The sequence below is a fragment of the Odontomachus brunneus genome, unplaced genomic scaffold (assembly GCF_010583005.1).
Source record: "Odontomachus brunneus isolate Ranch 3 - 2012 unplaced genomic scaffold, Obru_v1 Obru_scaffold_014, whole genome shotgun sequence".
In the NCBI taxonomy this organism is placed as follows: Eukaryota; Metazoa; Arthropoda; class Insecta; order Hymenoptera; family Formicidae; genus Odontomachus; species Odontomachus brunneus.
In genome coordinates, this window is record NW_022639464.1 from 262360 (window position 1) to 285849 (window position 23490).

The 23490-nt window shown below is 39.9% G+C and overlaps 2 protein-coding genes across 22 annotated transcripts in view; one reads left to right on the forward strand and one right to left on the reverse strand.

Moving 5' to 3' along the window:
- LOC116841204 (filamin-A) overlaps window positions 1–3463 on the forward strand; it is a 73880-nt gene extending 70417 nt beyond the window's left edge. For 6 of the 9 annotated variants that reach the window (XM_032808865.1, XM_032808867.1, XM_032808866.1 and 3 more), the window contains 3 exons: window positions 396–837; window positions 1594–1797; window positions 2217–3188. In XM_032808865.1, the coding sequence (XP_032664756.1) occupies window positions 396–837; window positions 1594–1797; window positions 2217–2401 (831 nt within the window). In that variant the 3' untranslated portion in view covers window positions 2402–3188. Of the gene's footprint in view, window positions 1–395; window positions 838–1593; window positions 1798–2216 lie in introns of all 9 variants that reach the window. The other 3 variants (XM_032808873.1, XM_032808869.1, XM_032808870.1) reach the window with 1 other exon arrangement.
- LOC116841207 (E3 ubiquitin-protein ligase Rnf220-like) overlaps window positions 1–23490 on the reverse strand; it is a 362999-nt gene that overhangs the window by 70695 nt on the left and 268814 nt on the right. For 8 of the 13 annotated variants that reach the window (XM_032808877.1, XM_032808876.1, XM_032808878.1 and 5 more), the window contains 4 exons: window positions 21967–22235; window positions 19879–20149; window positions 18276–18733; window positions 13603–13677 (listed from right to left, as the gene is read on the reverse strand). In XM_032808877.1, the coding sequence (XP_032664768.1) occupies window positions 13603–13677; window positions 18276–18733; window positions 19879–20149; window positions 21967–22235 (1073 nt within the window). Of the gene's footprint in view, window positions 1–11252; window positions 12824–13602; window positions 13678–18275; window positions 18734–19878; window positions 20150–21966; window positions 22236–23490 lie in introns of those variants that run through there. The other 5 variants (XM_032808885.1, XM_032808879.1, XM_032808887.1 and 2 more) reach the window with 5 other exon arrangements.

Below are 23490 nucleotides of genomic sequence, written 5' to 3' on the forward strand. Positions count from 1 at the left end.
ACTTTTTTTACATAACTTCGGTTTGAAGAATTATTTATTAAAAAATCGACTCTAATAACTTTTAAAGAATTTCTCGCAAATTAAGAATATATTTTTCTTTTTCTGCTCAGAAATTTTTATAAAAGGTTACCAGACCTACTATAAAAAAAAGATGTTTCAAAAGGCTGCACTTCCGCCATTATTTTGTCTTTTGTTTCTTAATTTGGAATCATTTTTACTAATATATAATGTAAATTCATATCAAATTTCATAATAAAATTAAAAAAACGAAAAACGAAAAACAGAACTTTATAATTAAGTTTTCCACGGGCGCGTCAAAAGTATTTCATGCCCTTAAAAATTTTTACGGGAAAACTAAAGACTGACTTTGAGTAACATCGATCGATCTATTTCAGATCGTTTCGCCGAGCGGCATTGAGGACGACTGCTTCATCCAGAGCATCGACGCGGATACGTACTCGGTGAGGTTTATGCCGAGGGAGAATGGCATCCACCAGATTCACATCAAGTTTAACGGCGTGCACATAACCGGCAGTCCCTATCGTATCAAAGTCGGTAAGGTAGACGCTGACCCGGCGGCGTTACACGCCTACGGCAACGGTCTCAAGGAGATTAAGACCGGTCAAAAGACCGACTTCATCATCGACACCTGCAACGCGGGCTGCGGCGCGCTTGGTGTCACCGTTGACGGACCCAGCAAGGTCGCCATGGACTGCACGGAGGTCGAGGAAGGTTACAAAGTCAGGTACACGCCTTTGGTGCCGGGTGATTATTACATCAGCATCAAATACAACGGATACCACATCGTGGGCTCGCCATACAAGGTTCCTTGCACAGGTGTGTGTCCTTATTGCGTTCAAGATGTGTATGATACATCATACGATAGAACGTGAAGTACTGAGAACGCTGAGATTGACGTAAACTGACGTGGAAGCTACGTTATTAGAGAAATCTTTCGCTTAATCATTATTATTATTATTATTATCGTTGTTATTTTTACAAATCCATATTATCTTTCGACCTAAGAACTCAGAAATCTCTCTATACTGAAATCTATATAAAATTTAAGAAATATCTTCGGATAGATACTATCATTTACTTGTATTAATACGTCTTCGAAATAAGACGATACATATTTTCTTCAAACTTTTATGAGAGCAATTATTTAAATAATAGATTTAAATTTAAGTAAATATCTTACTAGTACCCAATGTGGAATAAGTATCTTTTATTTCTTAAATATTTTCTTTCAGTATACGTTCATTTTCAGCATTTTACGGTGTGCGTGATTTAGAAGTACACTGAAAGAAAAAGTTTTGCCAATTTAACAACATATCGGTATCCGCAACAAATGGTTTGTTGCTTTCGATTTGCTGCTTCAAGTAACACTTCTGTAATGAAGACACAACTAACATAAATAGACGAGAACAAATGTGATTTGCATCTCAGATAAAGTAGGTTGTTAAAATGACAAATGATGAGAATGATTTGCAATGATAATTGTTCGATCTGTTTTCCTAACGATCGTCAAACAGTTAACGAGTTTTTGTTCTGATAGCCGAAGGATTTTTCTGAGTGCAATTACTGTTGTAGGTTCGGACTTGGCTGAGAGGGGTGCACAAGAGACAAGCTCGATTGTCGTGGAGACTGTGCAAAAGATATCGAAGTCCAAGCAGGCCGGTCCAGTATTGCCGTTGTTCAAGTCTGACGCGAGCAAAGTGACGAGCAAAGGGATGGGTCTCAAGAAAGCTTACTTAGGAAAACAAAATCAGTTCACCGTGAGCGCGGGAGATGCCGGTACGTTCTGTCACTGCCATCAGATTTATCGTCATAAGTTATATTTTCGTTATCAACACGCTCTATGTCTCTCACGAGCGAGTCGTTTCCTTAATCCATCGATTATATCTTGCTTTTTGATATTTATTTATTATTCATATTAAATTACTTATTATTAATATCAATAAGGAACTTATACAGTACAGATATCCGAAATATATCTCAAAGACCAAAGATATCACATCGTCTCTGGGACGTCTCTGGGATGTATTTCGGACATTTAGTGCGGTATGGGAAGTATGCTGTATGGTGCTATGTCAGTTCGACGAGATCTTCATTATCGTCATTACGAGTAACGCGATTAAACGATCGTCGCGTCGTCCAATTAACCATCGCGCCTGATCGCGCACGTTCGACCCTAATTGACGCCGTAATTGCAGGTAACAATATTCTCTACGTCGGCGTGTACGGACCTAAGGGCCCATGTGAAGAGGTCTACATGAAGCACACGGGCCGCAACAACTACAACGTGAGTTACCTGGCGCGCGACCGGGGCGAGTATATCGTGATCGTCAAGTGGGGCGACGATCACATCCCTGGCTCACCTTACAAGGTCGAAGTTTAACGCGTCCCAGCTGGTTACACCACCGCGTCTGCTGCCGCGGTGACGCGCGAGAAACGTGGAGGCTATGTCCTGTTTCGATGCAAATCAGATCGCCTTGATCGCCAAATTGGATCGCCATAGAAGCGCTCGGAAGCTTCGACAATGCAGATAAACTGAGATTCGCGCTCTCGCGTGAACATCACCGGAACACATCGGCGAAAAAGCGACCTGGAGACCCAAAAGCGATCCGGTATACATCGAAACGACGCGTCGCTCGATTTCTTGAATGGCAGTTACATCCAGGAGACAACTCGAATCGAAATTCAAGTCCTACTTTCGACCTGAACTTTCTAACTGTATATTCTCAAGCTGTATATTCTCAAGGATCAGTGTACGTTTAATACACGTGGAAACTAAAGTCCTACTTGGCGCCTTTAAACAGCACAGAAAACACACAAATATTTGTAGGTTCTAAAGAGGACCACTCGGCAAAGTTAGTAGATAAATAGATAGAATCAAAAGAGGTTGATATAGGCTTTAGAGTATCAGAGTAGGTGTTAAGTGGAACATTGGGTCGAAAGTAGGATGAGAACTTCGACCTGGGGACTGTTGACACTGACGATAAGAAAGGAAAGAAATTTCGATATGTATGTAACTTCTTGCCGATGTAGTTAATTCGCTCACCCTTTCACGGTCCCGCTGGGGGACTCGGTCTTGACATCTTAGGATTGACAATTTTTCTTGAACCTGATACACAGTAGTGCCACGCGAATAGAAGTGACGAGGAGTTTAAAGGGCGATCGAGAAAGAGAAACACGTAGGTCAATTACACGTTCGTTCGAAATCACCAATTGTGCCTTTGATTCGACGTAAGTACACCCTTACAGAGTCCACACACCGCACACGTAAATACATCCAAAATACACACGTGCGAAGACACGTACAAAGACACACGCAAAGACGCGATCATGCCACCCACAAGTCAGATCATAAATATATTACATTATATGTTATCGGTTATTAAGTATAGATTAAATATATTGCAAATTGATTATTATAACGATAATATAGAAGTTAAATAAATAATATATTTATTAATATGAATCCCCTTTGCTTTACCATCCTTCCGCGGAAATTCATTTTCTGTACACAGAAAAATACGTGCTGCATTCAAGAAAATGTTTTGTTTCAAGAAACATTTATTATAGTAAGTTTGTTATAGTAATTTATTATAGTAAGTTCATATATCCGCAAATTTGGCATGAGTTTATCATAAGTATCAAATTTATTCAAAATACACTCAGAATTTTGGTAAAGTTAGCATTTTAACCAAGAATACATTGAGAAAATAGTGGTTAATGAGATTTCGTTTGAATGAATAAGTTTGTTCAAGCAAAAGTTTAGTCGATTGAATGAATTACATAGTTGCTGTGATGATACTTATCAATTGATTCAATGATTGCGATTTAGTCAGTAATCATATTAACGCAACTTATTGTTGCACTAACGCGTAATTTGTTCAATAAGTATATTTTTTTAAAAGCAAGTGACTGCTGATTTCGTCGATTCAACTGCTTTTTTTCAATTATTTTATCCTTAGTTTAATTCCTCAATATTAAATTAAAAAGAAAATCTGTTTACTTACTATATAGAGTCGAACCAAGCTTTCCTTTAATAAAGTTTTATGACATTCTCGTGAGGAGTATCAATTTTTCTTTTGACATTTGAATACTTTTGAGATGAGCTTTTTAAAAATTTGTAATGAGTATATTTTGAGACTATTGCTTAGGAAATATTTTTTATTAAAGATAAGTATTATCTAGAAAGAAAAAAAGGTAAATTAAACCTTCGTTTCTCTTAGCGATAGAATGATATTTCTCGTATGATCGATAAAAATCGGATGATTTTCTCGGTGTGATCGATAAAAATCGGAGAATACAGATCGAAACGTTACATTCACTTACAGTGACATAATAATAAGACCGGATTACGCATCCATACGAACATTTCAGTTTACTCTTCCGCAAATTAATTTCAATCAACGACCCCAGATTTCGCTAGAAGCCAAAGATCTTTGCGTCGAAAGTGTGTTTATCACGTAAGAGATATCTCTCTCTCCTTTCTCTTTCGTTTCTCTAATCAATATTACGTAATGTCATAATGTTCTCACGCCAGCTACTTTGCGCGCTTTCCGCTTTTCGTCTCATTGAATAAGATCGCGCGTCGCGATAGCCGAGGACAAAATTAATTCGATAGGATAAGCGATCGCCGCGCGCAAACCCGATCGTCGTGTTTCTCGCGAATAATAATTTATTTCGCGCATTTACGGAACAGAGGCGGCCTTTCCGTTTGCAGGCGCGTTGAAAGCGATTGCAGCCGTCAGTGTCATTTGGAGAATTAATGTCTCGACGGCATCACGGGCTCCCGCCGAACGCATTTGCATACAACAGGAAGTGCACCGCGGCTAACCTGTCGTCGTCGCCTGTATCGCACCTGTAGACCATGAATAACGCTACAGCTGCGCGTCGCATTTACAACAGCATCAATTAATTCGTCAGCGTGAATTCACTTTTGCCCGCGATACCTTTATCGGTAAGTAATTGCGCATATCCCTTCTCGTAAATGGAATCGCTCCCGCTTACCTCCGATGTGTAACACCGATACGAGTCCTGCTCGAGCCTCGATCAGGGATGCCGATTCAGTTACATTTGTAGCGCATAGAGGGGATGGCTCTTATGTCTGTGTGCGCCTCTCACTTCGGCTAAGTGTGGCTGAAGTAAGAAGCGCACACATACATGGGAGCCATCCCCTCTACGCGCTGTCAGCGTGCTGCAAATGTAACGGAGCGATTGCCTCGATGTAAACGTGACGATTGCGCGCGAGACCACTTTTAAGGCAATTGATCGCGGCGAGGAAGTGACGACAGACCGTGTAATCGCGCTTTTTAAAATGAAAATAGCATCGTGTTGAATTTAACAGGTCGTTCTCGACTTAATTTTAAACGGAAACGGAAATTTTATGGCAGGAGGGTCTCTTTCTCTCTTTTTCTTTCTTTTTAGCTAAGAAACAGAATACATATGCAGACAGCCCAGAACAAACATATAATTATATTTAGAAGAGTGAGGAAAATGTAATTGTGTGGTTTTTAGGTGCCATTTATATTGATTAATTGTATTAAAGTAACTTTTTTACAAGAATGATATAAGTCCTGAAGGGACTTTCAGTTTCCCAAAAGGAAACTATTTTTTATTTAAATAAGACTATATATAGACTGTTTTTAAAGTCAGCTAGATAAGTGAAACTAACAAAATAAACTAAAAATGAGAAGAGACATGTGATTCCCATCTATCATCTAAATAAGGGTGACGACCCGAGACACCATATTGATCGTACTGTCTTTCGGTCTCAATATTCCATTTAACATCTACTTTAATGCTCTGAAGTCTAGATCAATCTTTTCTGATTCCATTTAATTCTACCAGCTTCTTCAATTCCCATGTGTATTAAACATAGACTGATCTTCCAGAATATACAGATGTTAGAAAGTTCAGGGGTTAAGTAAAAGTAGATTCGAGGAGTTCTTGTTAGATTTCGCTATTAAATTTTTCTAACATTAATAATAAAGTTCTGAATAAAAAGTAACATATATGAAAAAAGAACTATCATCTTTTTTATCCAAGAGCAAAGAAATAATCCTCGAAGAGCTGAAAGGATAGAAGCGAGCTTCATATATTTTGATAGTTCCCGATCAAACTCTTGACCCTCAATCTGTAAATAGTCCACACCAATTGGATTCACAGATACATCCAAGTGGCTACCTTTTCGCCGCCCACATCACCTCTTATTATTACCTGCAATTATTTCACGCGAGTGGAAATCAAATTTGACCTGTGCAAATTGCCGTGACCCGTGCGTGAAAATATTCGGTCGACTGCACCATTCCCGTTCTCAGTCCATGCACGTGCAAACGGGCGCTCTTACTCTCTCCTCCTCTTGGAAGAGAAATTCATAGACAGAGATAGCGAGCGACAAGCCAGAAAAAAGGAAAAAGAATGAAAAGGAAGGAGTACGAATGGGAAGGAAAGAGTGAGAGAGAGAAAGAGAGACATAGAGAGCGATGTTGAAGGGGGGGACACTGGAGTACGCGAAAGGAACGACGTGAAGACACCGCGAGGAATGCGCACCTGGGAACCCTCTTTCTCTCTCTGCCACCTTCGCGGCGACGCCCGCGAAGGTGCCGTAGGATGCGGGGTCTGAGCGGCGGAGGATGAAGGACCTTTCAGACGCGGTCTGTCCCCTCTTCGGCAAAATGGTAGGCGGGAACGTGCAGCGCAAACTGCGCGACCTGTTCGAGTCCGCAGGCGTCGGAAGCGGGTGGCCGACTTGCGCCGTGTGTTGGAAGCGCGTCGTCATCCCTTCCCGAGTTCTCGTTGCTCGCCAAGCGAGAAACACGCCCTTCTGCGGTGCCGGGACGCCTCTTTGGAATCGACGACGTCGCGGATTGAGCCAGACGCTCGTGAGCGCTTGTCACGTGTGGGATGCTATGTGGGTTGGAGTAGTCGCTTTTGTGTTGGATTGCGATACTGCTTACGTTACTGGCACGTCATGACCGCGGTCATGATCCGGCACTAGGCTGCATACTGCCGCTTGGCTGTTGAAGCCTATGGCTCTCTAACTACATCGCGAGCGAGAGACCGGAAGACTATCCAATAGGGTTTTGAATACGATTTCGTCCTTTATTTGGGGTCCACTTTTAAAGATGGTCCGGTATGGACTATGAACCTTGGACCATTAGATATTTCAAAGCATTCTACTATATAATGATGTCATCAATGTTGTGTATGAAAAATCACTTCAAAATCTACAAATGTCTAATGGATTCCATCTTATATCATGATTCCACAGTTTGCCCAAATTGGGTTATTGGAAGGACTTTTGCCAAAAAATGATATGATTCAAAGTTCAGGTTTAGATTGAAGTACTTTAATGAAGAGATAATGGAAACTTGCTTTCCAGAAGAAAAATCCCATTAGCCAAGTTGTAGGGGCTATTTTGTGCATTTGACTTTAGTATGATCATCAATCACTGGTGATCGAGCTGTTGTACACGCGTCTAACTTCTTTTGTCGCGATTTCGCATGGTATTGATTGAATCCCTACTTGGTTCCTCGTCCTATTTTGCTGGCTCGTGGTGATCCTCGCGTGTCCCATCGGTCCATACCTTCAACGACATTTCCTTCCTGCGCTCACTACTATTAGGTATATGCCGATAGTTGGACGGTAACGCTGAGCGTTTCCCATTTCTATGCAGCCAGGTGTAGGAATAGAGTTCAATGACTCAGAAGGGGAAGAGCTCGCGAGCAGGAAGGGGTAAGTGGGAGACATCTTTCGCGGCGTTCCGCGGGATTGACTGCGGGGAAACGAGCTGGTGAGCTTCTCGTTGCGTGAACTCGCGCGTAAGTAGGAAAATGCGTTGCTCGATGGAAAATACGATGGAAAGCACACGGTGGAGAGGCGGAGCTTTCACCGCCTCCACCTACGTGCCCACCTTTTGCGGGAGGTTCTGTCGTTCAGCTGGGTTTCCCGGACCTTTTCCGCAGCCGCCCTGCCTCTGTCTCTCTCTCTTCCTCCCTCCCCCCTATCTCTCTCTATCTCTCTCTCTCTCCCTCTCTCTCTCTCTCTCTCTCTCTCTCTCCTTTTTCCACCCCTACTATCATCCGCCTCCGCGGGAACGGCTCTGAGCCTTTTCTTCATCGACTGTCCCTTACCGATGATGATGGTGTATTCGTCAGAGGGTGTTTTACAGTCTATCTCCTTGGAAAAACACTCACCAATATGTAAAGATTAGTGGTGGGAACAATAGGTAATATTGCTTATCGAACCGATAGTTAATCGAACGGCTGAAGGAACAGATTGATCTTGAGACCAGGACAATTGGCAAGAATTGGAGCGAGACTGGGGCGCGTTACCAAGCTGTTACGTCGTGGCACACCGATTAGAGCACGATAAATCCAGCGGGGATTATTAGCAACAAATGACGCTGTAAAGAATGTTCGCGCGTGGCTCGCTCAGTTTGCGAAACGCGTACGGTCGTATATCACGTACACGGAGCTATGGAAACGTTAATAGCTTCCCCCAACTGCGAGTGCTACTTTGAACTGTGCATGTAAGTTTCACTGATTGAGTGCGCGTACTTCTCGCGATCTAAGATTAGCTGGAAACTTTTACACGTCCTTTCACTTCCCTTACCTTCACTTAACCAACAGCTCTAGGAGATCAACTAAAGTTGCCTGTACCTACCATTCCAGCCGCCTCGCAAAATAGAGAGATCAAACATTTCCTGTTAGCGACATACCCTTTCATTAGAAATTTATCTCATAATTCTGACCAGATTGATCCCAATCAATTATCTGGTTTGCATAAAATAATGTTATCGGGTTTTGATAACTCATATAACGCAACATGGCAATCAGGACTTTATTAAACAACAAAGATTATGAATAATTAGAACCCAATAATCCATTATCTTGTACATTATCTTGTACAAGCCAGATAACTAATTGGGATCAACCTGATCAGGATAATGGGATAAATGTCTAGTCGGACCTTCTTCCTTCGTCCACTTTCTCCCTCGATTATAACGCGTCATTTATTTAACGCGCAACGAGCTCGGCGAAGTGAGCGAGCGGACTCCATACAGCCGCTCGACTCTTTGTCGTTCTTTTTGCCGGGACGTTGGGGCGTCGCGTCGGCAAACTGAGCTACCATCTTGCCGGGGCGCTCTTTTACCCCCGAGTGCATCCCGCCTGCGCTCTTTCGCAGGATTTCGCACTCTTTCCCACCCCCTCGCGACCCCTTACGCCACGCGGATCCATACGTTCGCGGCTGCGGAGCGCGACGTCGGGAGCTCCACCTTCGCCGCCACTTTCGCCGCCGTCGCTGCCGCCTCCACTTCCGTCTTCGCCACCTCCACTTCCGTCTCTACCTCTCCCCACCTGGCTAGCCAGGCTAGCTCGTATCCTGCCGCGCCATTTTGCGTGACCCTTTTTCTCGCAACACCACCTTCGCGGTGACCTTTCGGCTTCCCTGCGCCGCGACCTCTTGTCGCCCTCGGCCGCTCAGGCTTTAATCAGCGGCTCGTTCGGGGCGGCACGGAGATAAGGGACGGAAATTAAACGTTAGACATTCACAGGACGCTACAGTGCATTTTTAAGAGTTGTTCTCTCATTAGAGCGCGCGAGTACATTGACGCAGTCGAGTCGGGATTTGTTTTGGAGTGTAGCTTGAACTTGAAAGAAGCGTTTCGTCCCGGTGTTTTTTCGATGTTCTCTTATTTTGCAATATGATTTTAAAAGTACGTTTCCGCAAACTTGTCTATTGAAATGTGCGTTTATAGAAGACGATATTAAATCGACCTAGAAAATAGAGAGATCAAACATTTCCTGTTAGCGACATACTCTTTCATTAGAAATTTATCTCATAATTCTGACCAAATTGGTCCCAATCAATTATCTGGTTTGCATAAAATAATTATCGGTTTTGATAACTCATGTAACGCAACATGGCAATCAGGACTTTATTAAACAACAAAGATTATGAATAATTAGAACCCAATAACATTACCTTGTACAAGCCAGATAACTAACTACCTGATTCTGAAAGAGAAACCTACCTTTAATTCCGTCTTACATTCGCCGAATAAAGAACGTTAGTGTTCTTTTATGCATAAAGTTCTCGATGATTTATACGTATCCTTAATCTTATAATTTACTCTTGATAGTATATTTAATATCTTCCATCTAATTGTCTTAGGATATTCATATCTGTTCTGAGAATATCTACGTAAACTGAAAGATAAGGAAACGCAGAAATAATCAAAGAATATTTTTAAGAAGATGGATTGCTTTCTCAGACGGCAATAATATTCGACAAATTATTTAAAGAAAATTACTATATAAATATATTTGAATTTTATACATGTAATTAAGTATAATATTCGTACATTTTAACAAGATTTATTTTGTTTGTATGGAAATGACATTATTGCATTCATTGCCATTCCGAGTCTGCAGCTCTTGCACAGCTCCTTGCTTTGCATAATTAGCGTTTGTATAATAGTCCAATCAAGAAAATGGAAAAAGTTTCTTATAAAATGATATTGCAATTACACAGTCTTTCGGGAAAAAAAAATTTTATTTTCACTTCAGTATCGTTTTATAAAATAAAGCAGAAGTAAATTTAAAAAAGAATTTTAATCTTTCTTTTAAAAAGTGTCAAAAAATTTAATCGTTTGAAAATAAAATTCTGGCCCGATATGATAACACTATTTTACAAGAAATCTTCATTTTTGTAACATTTTGGTTAAACTATTGTACAAATGTAAATTATGCAAACTAGGGAGACGTGCAAGAGTTGCAGAGCAATGAATATTCTGGTGCCACTTCCGCACGAAAATAAATATAAATTTTTTTAAATTTAAATATGTAAATATTAATTACATATGTAAAATTCGGATGTATTTATTTAATGGCTTTCTTTAAATAAATTTCCGAATATTATTGCTTTGTCTGACTTATAAAAGTCTGACTTATAAATTTGCTCCTTTTATGTGCTTGTTTCAATTTCATGTTAGGAAGAAATGTTACCGGAGTGTTATTCTGGCGATATTTTTGTAGTCCGATAGCTTTTCTTATTTTAAAGCGAGAAAAAAATAAAACTATTTATTCTGTTTGAGCAAATGACAATTTAGAAGCGAAATACTAAAATATCCTCGCACGTACCTGTAGAGTCTTCTGCACCTCCGACGGGGATATATGATTCACCGTCTGTCTCTGCCCGGGGAAGAAATAATTGGAGACGACGCAGCACAGTTGTACATTCCATGATCGTTTTTATTTCGATTACAGAACAGCGATCGGGGAACTTACTTCTCTTCTTGATCCGTTTAGTGTATTTACAGTAGCTCGCAGGTGCATCGCGAGAGAGAGACTGATTTTGCGATGTTCTAAAAGTTTCTCGGTAATTATACGGCCGACGCGCCGAAAGCCGATCGTTGAGGAACGCAATGTTCGACGGCAGAGGTTTGTTACGCAATCGTGAAAGTGCGACGTAAATAATTCGAGACGTAAAACAAGAACCACGATCGAGTGCGATCGGCTTTCTCTCTCGCGTCGTCCTTTCGCGTAATCTTATAAGATTCTGTAATCTCGCTTGTGAAACGAGGATACTGTAGAAGAGCGTACGGCGCGATCGACAACAACGACGACGGCGACGGCGACGACGATGACGACGACGACGATTTTCGTCAAGGGGGAATCGAAACCGCCTACGTTTCGCAGTATCGACACATCTTCAACAAGCGATACTTCGTTAAGTACTCAAGTGTCGACAGTGAACACACATGACGTAGACGTATATGCGATGTTTATAGTACAACATACAACATGCTGATGTTCGAACATAATTTCACAAGCAATTCAGGTGTATCCGCAATCGCACGATCGGTCAGAAACTGCCGTCGCGAAAATATCGTTAAGGCACACAGAGACGAATCCAATATCCAACAATTTAACGTCGAAGTGCGAAATTTATCATGTGGATGCAAACCTAACGAAAGTTACTTGTCAGGTAAAGCTCAATCAATGTGCTCTTTGCTTCTTGTTTCTTGTTCTCTGTCTTTTCCCGGCTTGGTCAGAAAGAGATAAAAGGAAAGGCACGGGAAGCAAGTAGCACACTGTAGATCGAGCTTAAATCTCTGGAGGGAGTCGAGAGAACGACACTAATAGTGATCGACTACCTAATAGTGATCGCGAATTGAACGAGTTATTATAAAAAAGAAAAGAAAAAGAAATTACTTATAGTCACGGCTTTGATAATACGCGCGAAGCAAAGAAACTCCGCGCAGTTTCCACAGGGAGGAGGACCAGGCCGCGGGTGAAATGCGGCGGCAATGATCGTCGTCGACGCGCAAAACTGCGGCGAGGTGATCCCGGGGCGACGCTTGGGTGGCGATCTTTGTGTGTGTTGTGTGTTTGTTTATGTATGTGTGTTTGTGGACTAAGGAAGTTAATTTACTAGCTCTAAGATGCATAAACGTACACGTTAAGTCTAGGGAGTTAATTTACGTAAACGCAGAGAAATATACAAGTATTTACACGGGCGACCGCGGGAGGGCTGTGGGGGTTTGGGCGGTGGCGATGAGGGGGTCGCTCGTCGATGATCGCTCGTTGCCACGGCTGACCATCACTCGGTTCCCGACGCAGGGCCGCGTAGGCGCGGATATGCGGCGGGATGTCGAGTCGGCTCACATGTAGATACGTCGCAGATCGGACGGTGACGTAATCATGTTGCATTGCGGACAGAGCTTCTTCGCACCCTGCAACACCGACAAGAAACGTCGTTTCTTGACAGCTTTTGCGGCCGGAGATGTCGTCCGACGTCCAGACTGGATGCGGGACGACAATCGAGAAAACAGCGAGGAATCGAGGGTGATTTCGGATGAAGACGAATTTCGATGTATATTTATAGACCTCGATCAATTTCTTTCTGCTTGTACTTTGGTGATTTTGTTCAAATCAATTTCAGATCAATTTATCGCTGATCAAGCTAGCGTTTAGCAAATCGCGTCTGGATTTTAATTCTCGTATTCTCGATCGTTTGAATATTAAATTAATTTATAATCATACCATAATTGTTGTAAAATTTTTAGTATATTTAGACTGCGTGCGTCATCCAGTTCGATCTCTCTTAACGTTTTTTATATTGAATAGTATTGTATCAATTATGGTAGATTAAACTGTTTGAATTGAATAAATATTCAGAATTTATTGACTGTTTTGAGAGATTCCTTTAATTAAACTCTTAAATAAAAATGTTATTTATTGAAATTTTAAGTGCTGCCTGATTCCCTCTTCTTGAAAATTAATTCTGTATTCATATAATTCAATTTTAAATTAAAGAGACAATTTGCCTGTCAAATTTATCACACAATTTACCTGCCTTGGAATTTTGTTTTGTGTATTTTTGTTTCTAAAATTTTGTATACCAAAGGGTTTTATTTTCGTAGATGAATAAATTAATATTAACATTTTGGTGTGCAAATAGAATTTTCTGACTTGTTTTTCTCTTTGGTGGAATTCGATTCTCAATTGTGAGTTTGAAGGATCTAATTGCTTGGGCGCTGTTACTATGATTGTAAAAGGAAAAATGAAAAAATAGACTCACCAGAGTGTGCAACCAGCATTGTTCGCAGTGTACGTGCCAGCAGCAGACCGAAGTGACTGGCTTCTTGTACTGTTCCTGAAAAGAGGAAGTCCACGCGTTCGGTGAAACAGTCGATATGCGTTTCACATGTTTCTTTGAACGTCGGGCAAAATATACGAAGTCAGTCAAAACGTGAAAGTTACGGTTCTCGCGAGTAACAAAGACGCAACAAGTGCGGTGGTCGATAGCACTCGTGGATAAGGCAGATAGGTAGGTGTCGATATAAACGTGGCGTCCAACTCGAACAGAAAAGTTCTAAATATTGTTTGTATCTGTCTCTAGAGGCGAGCGGAGTAATAGGCAGCGTACTGAGGTCTGCTACACCGAAGGTACCAGATTCAATTCCCGATAAAACTGGAAAATTTTCATGCGCTCGTGTCTTCTTGATAAGCAACGGCAAAATCACTGAGAGTATTTTTGCCACGAATATCTGTTTATATCAGCCATTTAGTCCGGCTTTAGACTGTAGTTCCCGTATATCATATCCGTGTATAAACAATGTACGCGCCACAGATATATAAGAGAGGTCATCACGTCCCAAATACTGAGACAATAGAAGTAGAATAATAAGTACCGGCACTATATCGGTACTATGAATGCAGGAATAACACAATGAATCTCGGTCTGAGTGCCTTGAGCGGCTCCTGGGAGTTATCCTTTGGTCATAATAATAATTTGTCTTTACTTCTTTCTGAATGATTTGTACTTCGAAGGGTTGAAATTACAACATTTCCAAAAGCCATGAAGCAAATATTTTGTGATTTTTAGCCTCTATTTACTTAGCCGTAAATATACGGTTTAAAGGATCGTTGTGGGCATAAAATCATAGAGGAAGATTGCCTTTATCATGTTTGTGCATCAATTACAGCAATTAATTGTCTACAAAGTCATTGTAACTTCGAAATTCTGAAACATGTGACATCTAGCTCCGGTCTTTTTCTTTAAAAACAACCTTCTTTTTCGAGAATGCCGTTTGCTGTTTTAAAATACTTCAGAAAATGATAAAGTTAATCCTTTGACGAATTTGAACAATGTAATGTCGAACTCTTCGAGTCACAAACAATTCGAATCAGACTTTGAAATATCTTCTCCGTTCGCTGGTATCTCCTTTATGTTTCCAGTTGCAAACAAAACGAAAGCGAGTACAAACAGATAGGAGCAACGATGCTCAAAGCTCCTTTTGTGTTCCAGTTGGATGCCAGGTTTGTGCGTGGCAGATTTAGAATCGAGGATTCCGCGATCAGGAGTCGGATTGATACGTTTGGAGCCTGTTCTCTCGGTGAGTTTCGTAAGATGAATTTAAAACGGTCATTACCCGCGGCCGTTACGTCAGTGGCATTTCTCCCAGGGCGAATACGTCCACCACGTTTATCTTGAACGACCGCAGTTCGATACACGTGAAGTATTTTACTACCATGTTTGGTAGCAACGAGAACGCTTCGCAGCGAGCGAGATGGTCTGAGCGCAATCGCAAATACGATCGCGAATATGATCGCGCACCTTTTATAATGAAGTCAAGTCGGACAAGTCCGTCGAAATAGCTTGAATATTTTTTCCGCTAGCATCAATCATAAATCTTGACCACGCACATCTATATATTCGTGCATCATGACTGTTGACTATTCTGAAAAAGCGGCAATGTTGTTAAGAGCTTTAATTTAATTATAAACTCTTAAATTATACTAGTAGAGAAGACTGGGGCTAGTTTGCAAAACAGATTTTTTTCTAGTATTTTCTAATAAATTATACAAGCAAGATTTTTAAACATGTCAAAGATAGCTTTGAAATCCCTGCTTGCTTGATCCTGAAATTTGGTAAAAATAGTAGAAATAATCGATTTTTGTCAACTTACTCCGTTAGAAAAAAGCCCCGATCTCTCATATATACCAAAGGGCTTGTTTTCGTAGATAAATAAATTAATATTAGCTTTTTGGTGTGCAAATAGAATTTTCTGCCTTGTTTTGCTCTTTGGTGGAATTAGATTCTTAATCGTGAGTTTGAAAGATCTAATTGTTCGGGCGCTGTTATTATGATTGTAAAAGAACAAATAAAAAAACAGACTCACCAGAGTGTGGTACGAGTTGAAACTCCCATATATTTTTATTTATCTTGATATGTATATACGTATGTATATAAATATTCCAATTCGATAGTTTTCCTTAATCGAGATTCATCTTGGAAAATATTTCTAATCACTTTTAATTTTCACGAGAATGTAGTCACGTGACACTTCTCTTTTCGGAAAGTAATCTGTCTTATATAATATGGGGAACTGTCAACGGATCTGTTCCTTTTAACTGAACAGGTAACAAAGAAAAATATATTTTGTTTCACTCTAACTGCTTGCCCCAACGCACACTAGTTCAGACAGTTCAGCTAAAAAGAACAGATCTAATGTCACAGTTGCTTCTAGATAACATTGACACTTTTTCGAAATAATCGACAGTCATGATGCACGAATATGTAGATACATGTGGTCTGTTCTTTTTAGCTGCACTGCTGAACTTATGCAATAAGTTGAAACGAGAAGAGTATATTTCTTCTCTAACTTATTACACTAACTCAGCAGTAACTAAAAAGAACAGAAGAACAGAAGAATTGTGCAAGGTCCAGATTTTCGATTGATGTTACTGAAAAAAATGTTAAAGCTTAATTTCAGCAGAGTGTGTACTATATCGCGCTGATGAAAACACTTGTGGTCACAAGAGAGCGCGAAAGGCACCTTCTCTATGTTTACTCATTCCTTGGAACGGCTGGCATTACCACGACGATAATTTATTCGGCAATCTGAATATTTCAGGCGTGTCAGAGTCGCGCGTGCCCGATGGGAAACGCGGAATTTTACGCCGTCGAGTTTTACATCCCGTTTTACGATTATTTACGACGAGTCGAATGTACGCGCGGGCTGCTCGCGTTTGTTGCTTTTTGCGCTTTTTTTTCGAATACAGATAAAATGCGAAAAGAGATAATATAATGTAACGTCACAAGCACGTAATAATGCGGGATACACGATAAACGCGCCGCGTTATTTTTTCCTCGCTTTCTGGGAGCAACCGAGTTGACTGTAACGATAATCTGATTACGGTGACTCGATTACGAACACGCGCCGCATTAGCGTTCGAAAGTTAATCGATCCAGTTCGGTCACGCTCGGGCAATAAAACGCGTTTTTCCAGAGTCCTTTCGAAACCTAATTTTCATTATTACGGCGGTTTTATTTATTTTACGGAGGGTATTATGAAATTTGTCTCATTCTCCTTGCAAACAATGCATTATCCCATAAAATTTCAGCTAACGAAGCAATACTTTTTAATTCGACTGTTTTACCTGCCCGTTTTAAAAAGCCGGAAATGCATAATTCACGACGCGAAAAAACCAGCGACACTTTTCAATTTGATGAAAATCGTCTCATCGTTTTGGCGATTTCCAACTGTTTCGAAGCACATCGAAGAAAAATGCGTCACAAGCCTCTTTTCTTACTGCCGAGTGCGTTTTTGATACTCGTTGCGTTTATTTTCAATAAAAAAAAAAATTTTTCAAAAAAAGATACATATATATACACCTAAATTGTACAATCTCATTTTCGGCGGAATTCTTTGGATTCCAGAGCATTTCACTCTTATATATGGCCTCAAGAGTGTTTTTTTAAAACCAAAAAAAAATATTCCATGCACAATATTCTTAAAGTTAGAAGAATTTACCTACATTAAAAAAAAAAAAAAGAAAAAAAATCGGATGGTGAAACTAGAATCGAATTGAGTAAACTCTTAATTTTTAAGTTATATGGTATATGACGAACTAATTGCTTTAATTCTTTCAGCGCAATTTTTTGATATTCTAGTGATATCTTATTTGTGTCAAACAAGATAAGAGATCAACTTTAGTGATACTCAATAAAATTAATTACTCAATAAAATTAATTACTTATGATGTTAATTTGCTTATCCTGCAAGATAACGATAACCAAATAAATTGTCAAATGTAGTAAGAGGCCGTTTCAACAATTACGTCACGCGAAATTTAAGTATTTTTATCTCCTCCCCTTATACTTTGTCACAAACTACTCCTTTCCTTACAATGAATAAAAAAGTAGTTTATGATCATAATTATTAGGTGACTAATAACTATTAGATCGCGCTATATACTATTTTTTTCTGAAATACTAATAATGTTTAGCCATAATATCAAATTAATTACTTTATTTTACACTGAAAGAAATTATCCAATAAAAAATTAACAAGGAGATATTTCCGATCAAAATACCGATGAATTTTTGTATCAGAAAACATCCGACGAGAAATATCGGTTTATAATTTTTTCATCGGTTTATCTGATAAAATATCATGATCGGAAATTTCCGATAAAATTTAATCGGATATTCTGATCAGATATAAAAATTGATCGGAATTTGATCGAAAATATCCATTTGTTAATTTTTTATCGGGTAATTTCTCTCAGTATATTATTTTAGTTAGTAAAAGCGCGCTTTTAAAGAAATAAATATTTAAGAATTCGCGAAATGGTGTTTCTTAGAGTCACGTGTTTCCTTTCTCATTCTCACAGATTGCAAACGCATTCCACGACTTAGTTCGGCAACGCGAAGTACGAGCTGGTTAATTCTGCTGATTAACTCACCATGCAAATGAGACATTTGAAGGGCTGGCCACGCATTTCAGCCTCGAGCTCGCGAATACGACCTCGAAGGGCCTCCACGACCGGCGTATCGCCGTCCCTTCTGGGCGATCCGGAGGCACCCTCGTCGGGGTCGTTCTGCTGGCCGACGGGGGTCGCAGAGCCAGGCTCTGGCTTCACCTCGACCAGACCCTGTGCGCTCAGCTGGTCTGGTGTCAGCTGTTGAGGGGTGTGCGGTGCGTTTGGGGAAATGACGGCCTCGCGAAGGGCGTCTCGCTCCTTCTGCTCCCGCGGCGTGCCGTCGATTCGCGGCGCGACAACATCCGCTTCGGAATATTGCGCCGGGCCGAATTCGGCGGCGTCGTCGCCGTCGACCACCAGATCCACGTCTTCGTCTTCCTGGTTGCCGGGACCACCACCGGCACCGGAACGATTGCTCGAGGAGGTGGCGAGACCCGCGGCTACGAAGCAGAAGGAACAGGGTGTCTCTCAAAACGTCACCGCGGATCGTGAGAAACTGTGTAGGGTACACTCATAGACATGCCTAAATGTAATACAACACATAGTTCCTACCGCTCCCGTAGTCAAAACTTGTCAAAAAGAAAAATAGAAGGTTGCTATACGATCACCAACCTGTCTTTTTCTAACGACGTGTGGTGGGATGAAAAAGTCTTCGGTTTCCTCGACTGAGGAGACAGAACAGTAAAAGGGGTGAAAAGGGATGAAGGGGAATTGCAAGAGAAAGATATGTATGGCGCATCTGGCAAGGACGCTCCGTTTCACGGCAAACATACAGTCAGTGGAGGGGAGCTGAAATCCTCACTCCACAATGTTAGACAGAGACAGAATGGTGATATAAAGTATGACGTTTCTGTTCAATTTTTAAGCCAAATTCTCTTTGAGTTCAATTCTTTTCAGTCAAATGAGCATTCTGTATTATACGTCTATGGGTATAATCGTATCGTACGAAACAGCAAACAATATCGAAAAACTTTCGGCACGTGATTTCTTCGTGAATTATTATCTTCTTGCAAATTAAATTATTGCGCCTAATATTATCGACTCAATTTTTGAATTTTTATGTGGTTGAATACTAAGAGTCTCTATTTCTTGACTGGTGTTAATTGTTGTAAAGATAGTTTGAATGCGCAAATACATTCGATTTACGATTAGCTACGACTGTGTTTCTGTATTATAAAATATATCTGAAAATAGTTTTATGTGAAAAATTGATAACATTTCTTGAGTTTCAGAAGAAATATTTAAGATAAACGGATTGATGATATCAAAATCTATTAATAGCATTTTGAATTGGTCCCGACACAAAGTGCTTTCTTTATGCCCCAAAACGCAAACTAAATAAACTCACACATAATTACGACCTAAATCACACAAAATTTGCAATTATCGGGCATGCACGCGTTCATTTTATGTTTCTGCGACGCAAACATAAATATATATTTAATGCATATTGATATAACATTTTTACATAAATAAAATTACGCCGGCGCGCAATAACCACGAATTTATTACAAATATTTGCCTACGCGCGTATCATAATAAATTCGCGTGTAATTTATTCTGGCCGAAATATAGCATCACTCACCAGAGAAACCACCAACGAGCATAGAAGTGGCACGTACTCTTCTCTGGCCGGCCCACTCGTATTCGTCGAAGGTCTCGGCGTCGCCCTCGACGTCGACCTCCTCTTCGTCGAGGGTCGCGTTCTGCCCGGCCGGGTTTCCGTTGTTCTGCTTGTTCAGACAACGGTCGACGTGCTGATTCAATTCTTCCGGTGTGCCCGACAGCCTCTCGCTGCAAACCGGACAGGACGTCTCGTCCGCTTTTCTCTTCCGATTCTTAACGCGTATTCTGGCCTACACAAAAGAAATGACAACGCACATATCGTTATTATAATACCGGTTGTCATGAGAAACACGTTAAAATGCATGATACATAATATTATAACACACGTATAATGTACTGTAATGTAATACACAAATATTGTAATAATTATTACGTTTTTCATATTTGATCGACGCAATCGATCTTGTGAGAAGGTTCTGAGTTAGTTAGCTGAAAAATTAGGAAAATTTTATAATTTCTTTTTCTAAAAAACGAGTAAAGATATCAACACAAAATTTTGACCATAATACTTATCATTGTTTTCATGAGAAAATTATTTTTTTAATAAACCGAAATAATAGAAAGCTCCTCGAATAGATTAACTAACAGTAAGATTTGAAAAGGCACATAAGGAAATCTTACTGTTAGTTAATTTATTCGAGGAGCTTTCTGTTATTTCGGTTTATCTTAAGCATTGGCAGGAAGAATATGCTATCTCGTGTAATAATATCTCTTACGAGATCGACTCTTTCGTTCTTTCTCTCTCAACTTACATCTTAGAGAATTTATAAACATTGTGTTGCGAAATTACTGTCGAAGCCTCGGTGGCCGAATGGAAAGGCTGAGCGTCCCGCTCAGAAAGTGGGGAGGTTCCAGGTTCGAGTCCTGGCGGAGGCAGTTTTTTCGCAACATATATAATGAATCTATTTGAGTCATCGGTTTAATGGGGTTTTTGGGATTTTAATAAAAAATATATATATAAAAATTGGGACTCAAGGATCGGTCTAAGTATGGAAGGTTGATTCTCCGGGTATGATAATCGAAGAAAAATTTCGATACGTGCGTTTAACATACTGGACAATTTTATCCTCCCACAATCATATTAATATTAAAAAAAGTAATATTAGTATTTAATAGCACTAAGACATACGTGCTTGCTCCTTATTTGCCTTTTCAAATCTTAATGTTAGTTATTTTTTTAATCACAAATTGAAATGTCGTTGTCCAGTTTTTGTACTTATAGACATGGAAAATTATTAAAAAAAAATTTGTGGAGTTTTTTTTTGTACTGAATACGAATCATACATGACCTTTAATTGGTGGATGGCTTTACAGTACATGTAATAATCTAAAACACAAACGGGATAAGAAAATTGAAAAACAATTAAATTTGTTTGAGAATGAACTTCTTTATATACAGAAAGGCGAAATTTAATAAAATTTAAACGGCATTTTGAAGTTACGAGTTATTTCTTCTTTCTTTTTTTTTTATTTAGTGTACCAAGAAAAATAATAATTTTAAAAGTTGAAAGTTTTCTAAGAATTTAGATTCATTATCCAGCAATTTAATATATTTCTTGAATTTTTTGTTCAAGTTGTTTCCGATTATTAGACAAATTGTAATGTTGTCTATCAATTAGAGATGTCTGCGCTCAGTAAAAAGAAACTAAAATTTCAATTTTTTTAAAATAATTTTTGTATACTGCAAACAATAATAAATAAACGACCAAAACCTTACATTGATATCTTTATGCGTTTCTTTGAAAAAATTTATAAAATCTATTTTTTGACTTTAAACTAGAACTTCCTCTTAATTCTAGAGAGCTACCTTTAGTAGTCGGCTGTGATAAAGAAATTTTGTTTTTATTTATTTTTCAAGTTATATTCTCAATGCTCCTTTAAGTTTAAGCGGATAAGAATTAAGGTATTTAGATCACCACGCGAATTATAGTTACTATAAGACTAAAGTAAGTATTAAACTATAAATGAGAAATTATAAATTTTGGAAAGTTATAGAGCTGTCGCGTTAACAATGAATGATTAAGATACAAGTCAACGAATGCGTTACCTGTCTGTTGGCCTTGATCCTTTTGTATGTCTCCCATCTACCTTGGGGGGTGCCGTCCGCCGCCGATGGGGCATGCAGCATCGATCCATGGGGATGATCTTGGGGATGCGTGGGCGGCAAGGTCGACCTAGAAGGTCGAGGCCTCGCGGACGCAGAGACCTTATAGAGCCGATCGAGCTCTTGGGCAAAATGTTGCTCCAATTCTTGAGGTCTCACTGTCACGCCGCATACCGGACAACAAGATGGGTCTGAGGGAAATTTTTTCTTGCCTGAAACACAAGAATACACACAAAACGCGATTAAACTTTGCTTGCAATGTCTATGTAGAGGTAACAATTTAAAAAATAACGAGAAAAATCGACGACAATCTTGACATTTCTTTATCTCTTCGTAATAATAATAGAATAAATATAAGTATGAGATATATAGTAAGTAAAAATAATGATAATGATATACACTTAAAAAATATTATCTTTTCAGCGAAATCCTCTTATATATGGCCTTAAGAGGATTCTGTTAAAACCAAAAGGAAAATATTCTAAGCAGAATATTTTTTTCTTTTTATTAGAAAAACTATTATTAAAATAATTATTATTAATGTTACATTGCTATTATTATTACTAAGAGGATCCTTTTGCTTTAAAAATTTTTTAAATATAGAATTACAGGAAACAGCACCTCGAAATTAGAGTTTTTTTTTTGGGTGCTAGAATATTTTCCTTTTGGCTTTAAAAGAATCCTCTTGAGGTCGTACATAAGAGGATTTCGCTAACGATGGGATTATATTTTTTAGGGATATAATAACAATAGATGCGGCACATTTTTCCTATTTATTAGCGTAGCAATCAGTAAAACTGGCTTGAGATGCCGCATATTAATCGCGATTTTTTCATAACCTTCGCAGCAACAATGAGAAACCGAGACGTCACATCATGGCAACATGTATGTCACGGTTGCTGCGCGTCAACGAAGAGAATAAAAATCGCCTGTGGAGCGTCTCTCAGTTTGAACCAGAAAAGGGCAGAATCAAGAAGAGAGAGTCCTCTCTTACTCGACGATTAAATGCGCTCGAAAGATGTCTTTGATGTTCTCAAAGATTCAGCGCGCGTCCTGAGGAGCGCGGAGCCGGGATCACCGCGGGCCACTCTTGAGAGACATCGGCTCTAATGCGATTTAAAAAGTATTCAGCTCGGCCCGTAATTACTTTCCACAACGGGTCGCCGTCGCCGTCGCCGTCGTCGAGACGCGCGCATCGCATTAAGCCCAGAAACGAGCCGCGAAACGAAAACCGCCGTCGTAGGTCAGCGCGGGCCCTGGCTCGTTTACTCGCAATTTATTGCCCCGTAAAACGGCGGGCAAAAGAAAGAAAAGGAGGAAAAAAGGTCACCGGCGGGGCGGAGGGAGGGAAAAGCGCGGCGCAAACGGCCGCGTGCCCGTGGTAATCCGGCGGGATACTTCTGTCGTGCCTCTCTTGTGCGGCCCGACGCACTCCGACGGGAATGCATAATTAATCGCGAAAACTTG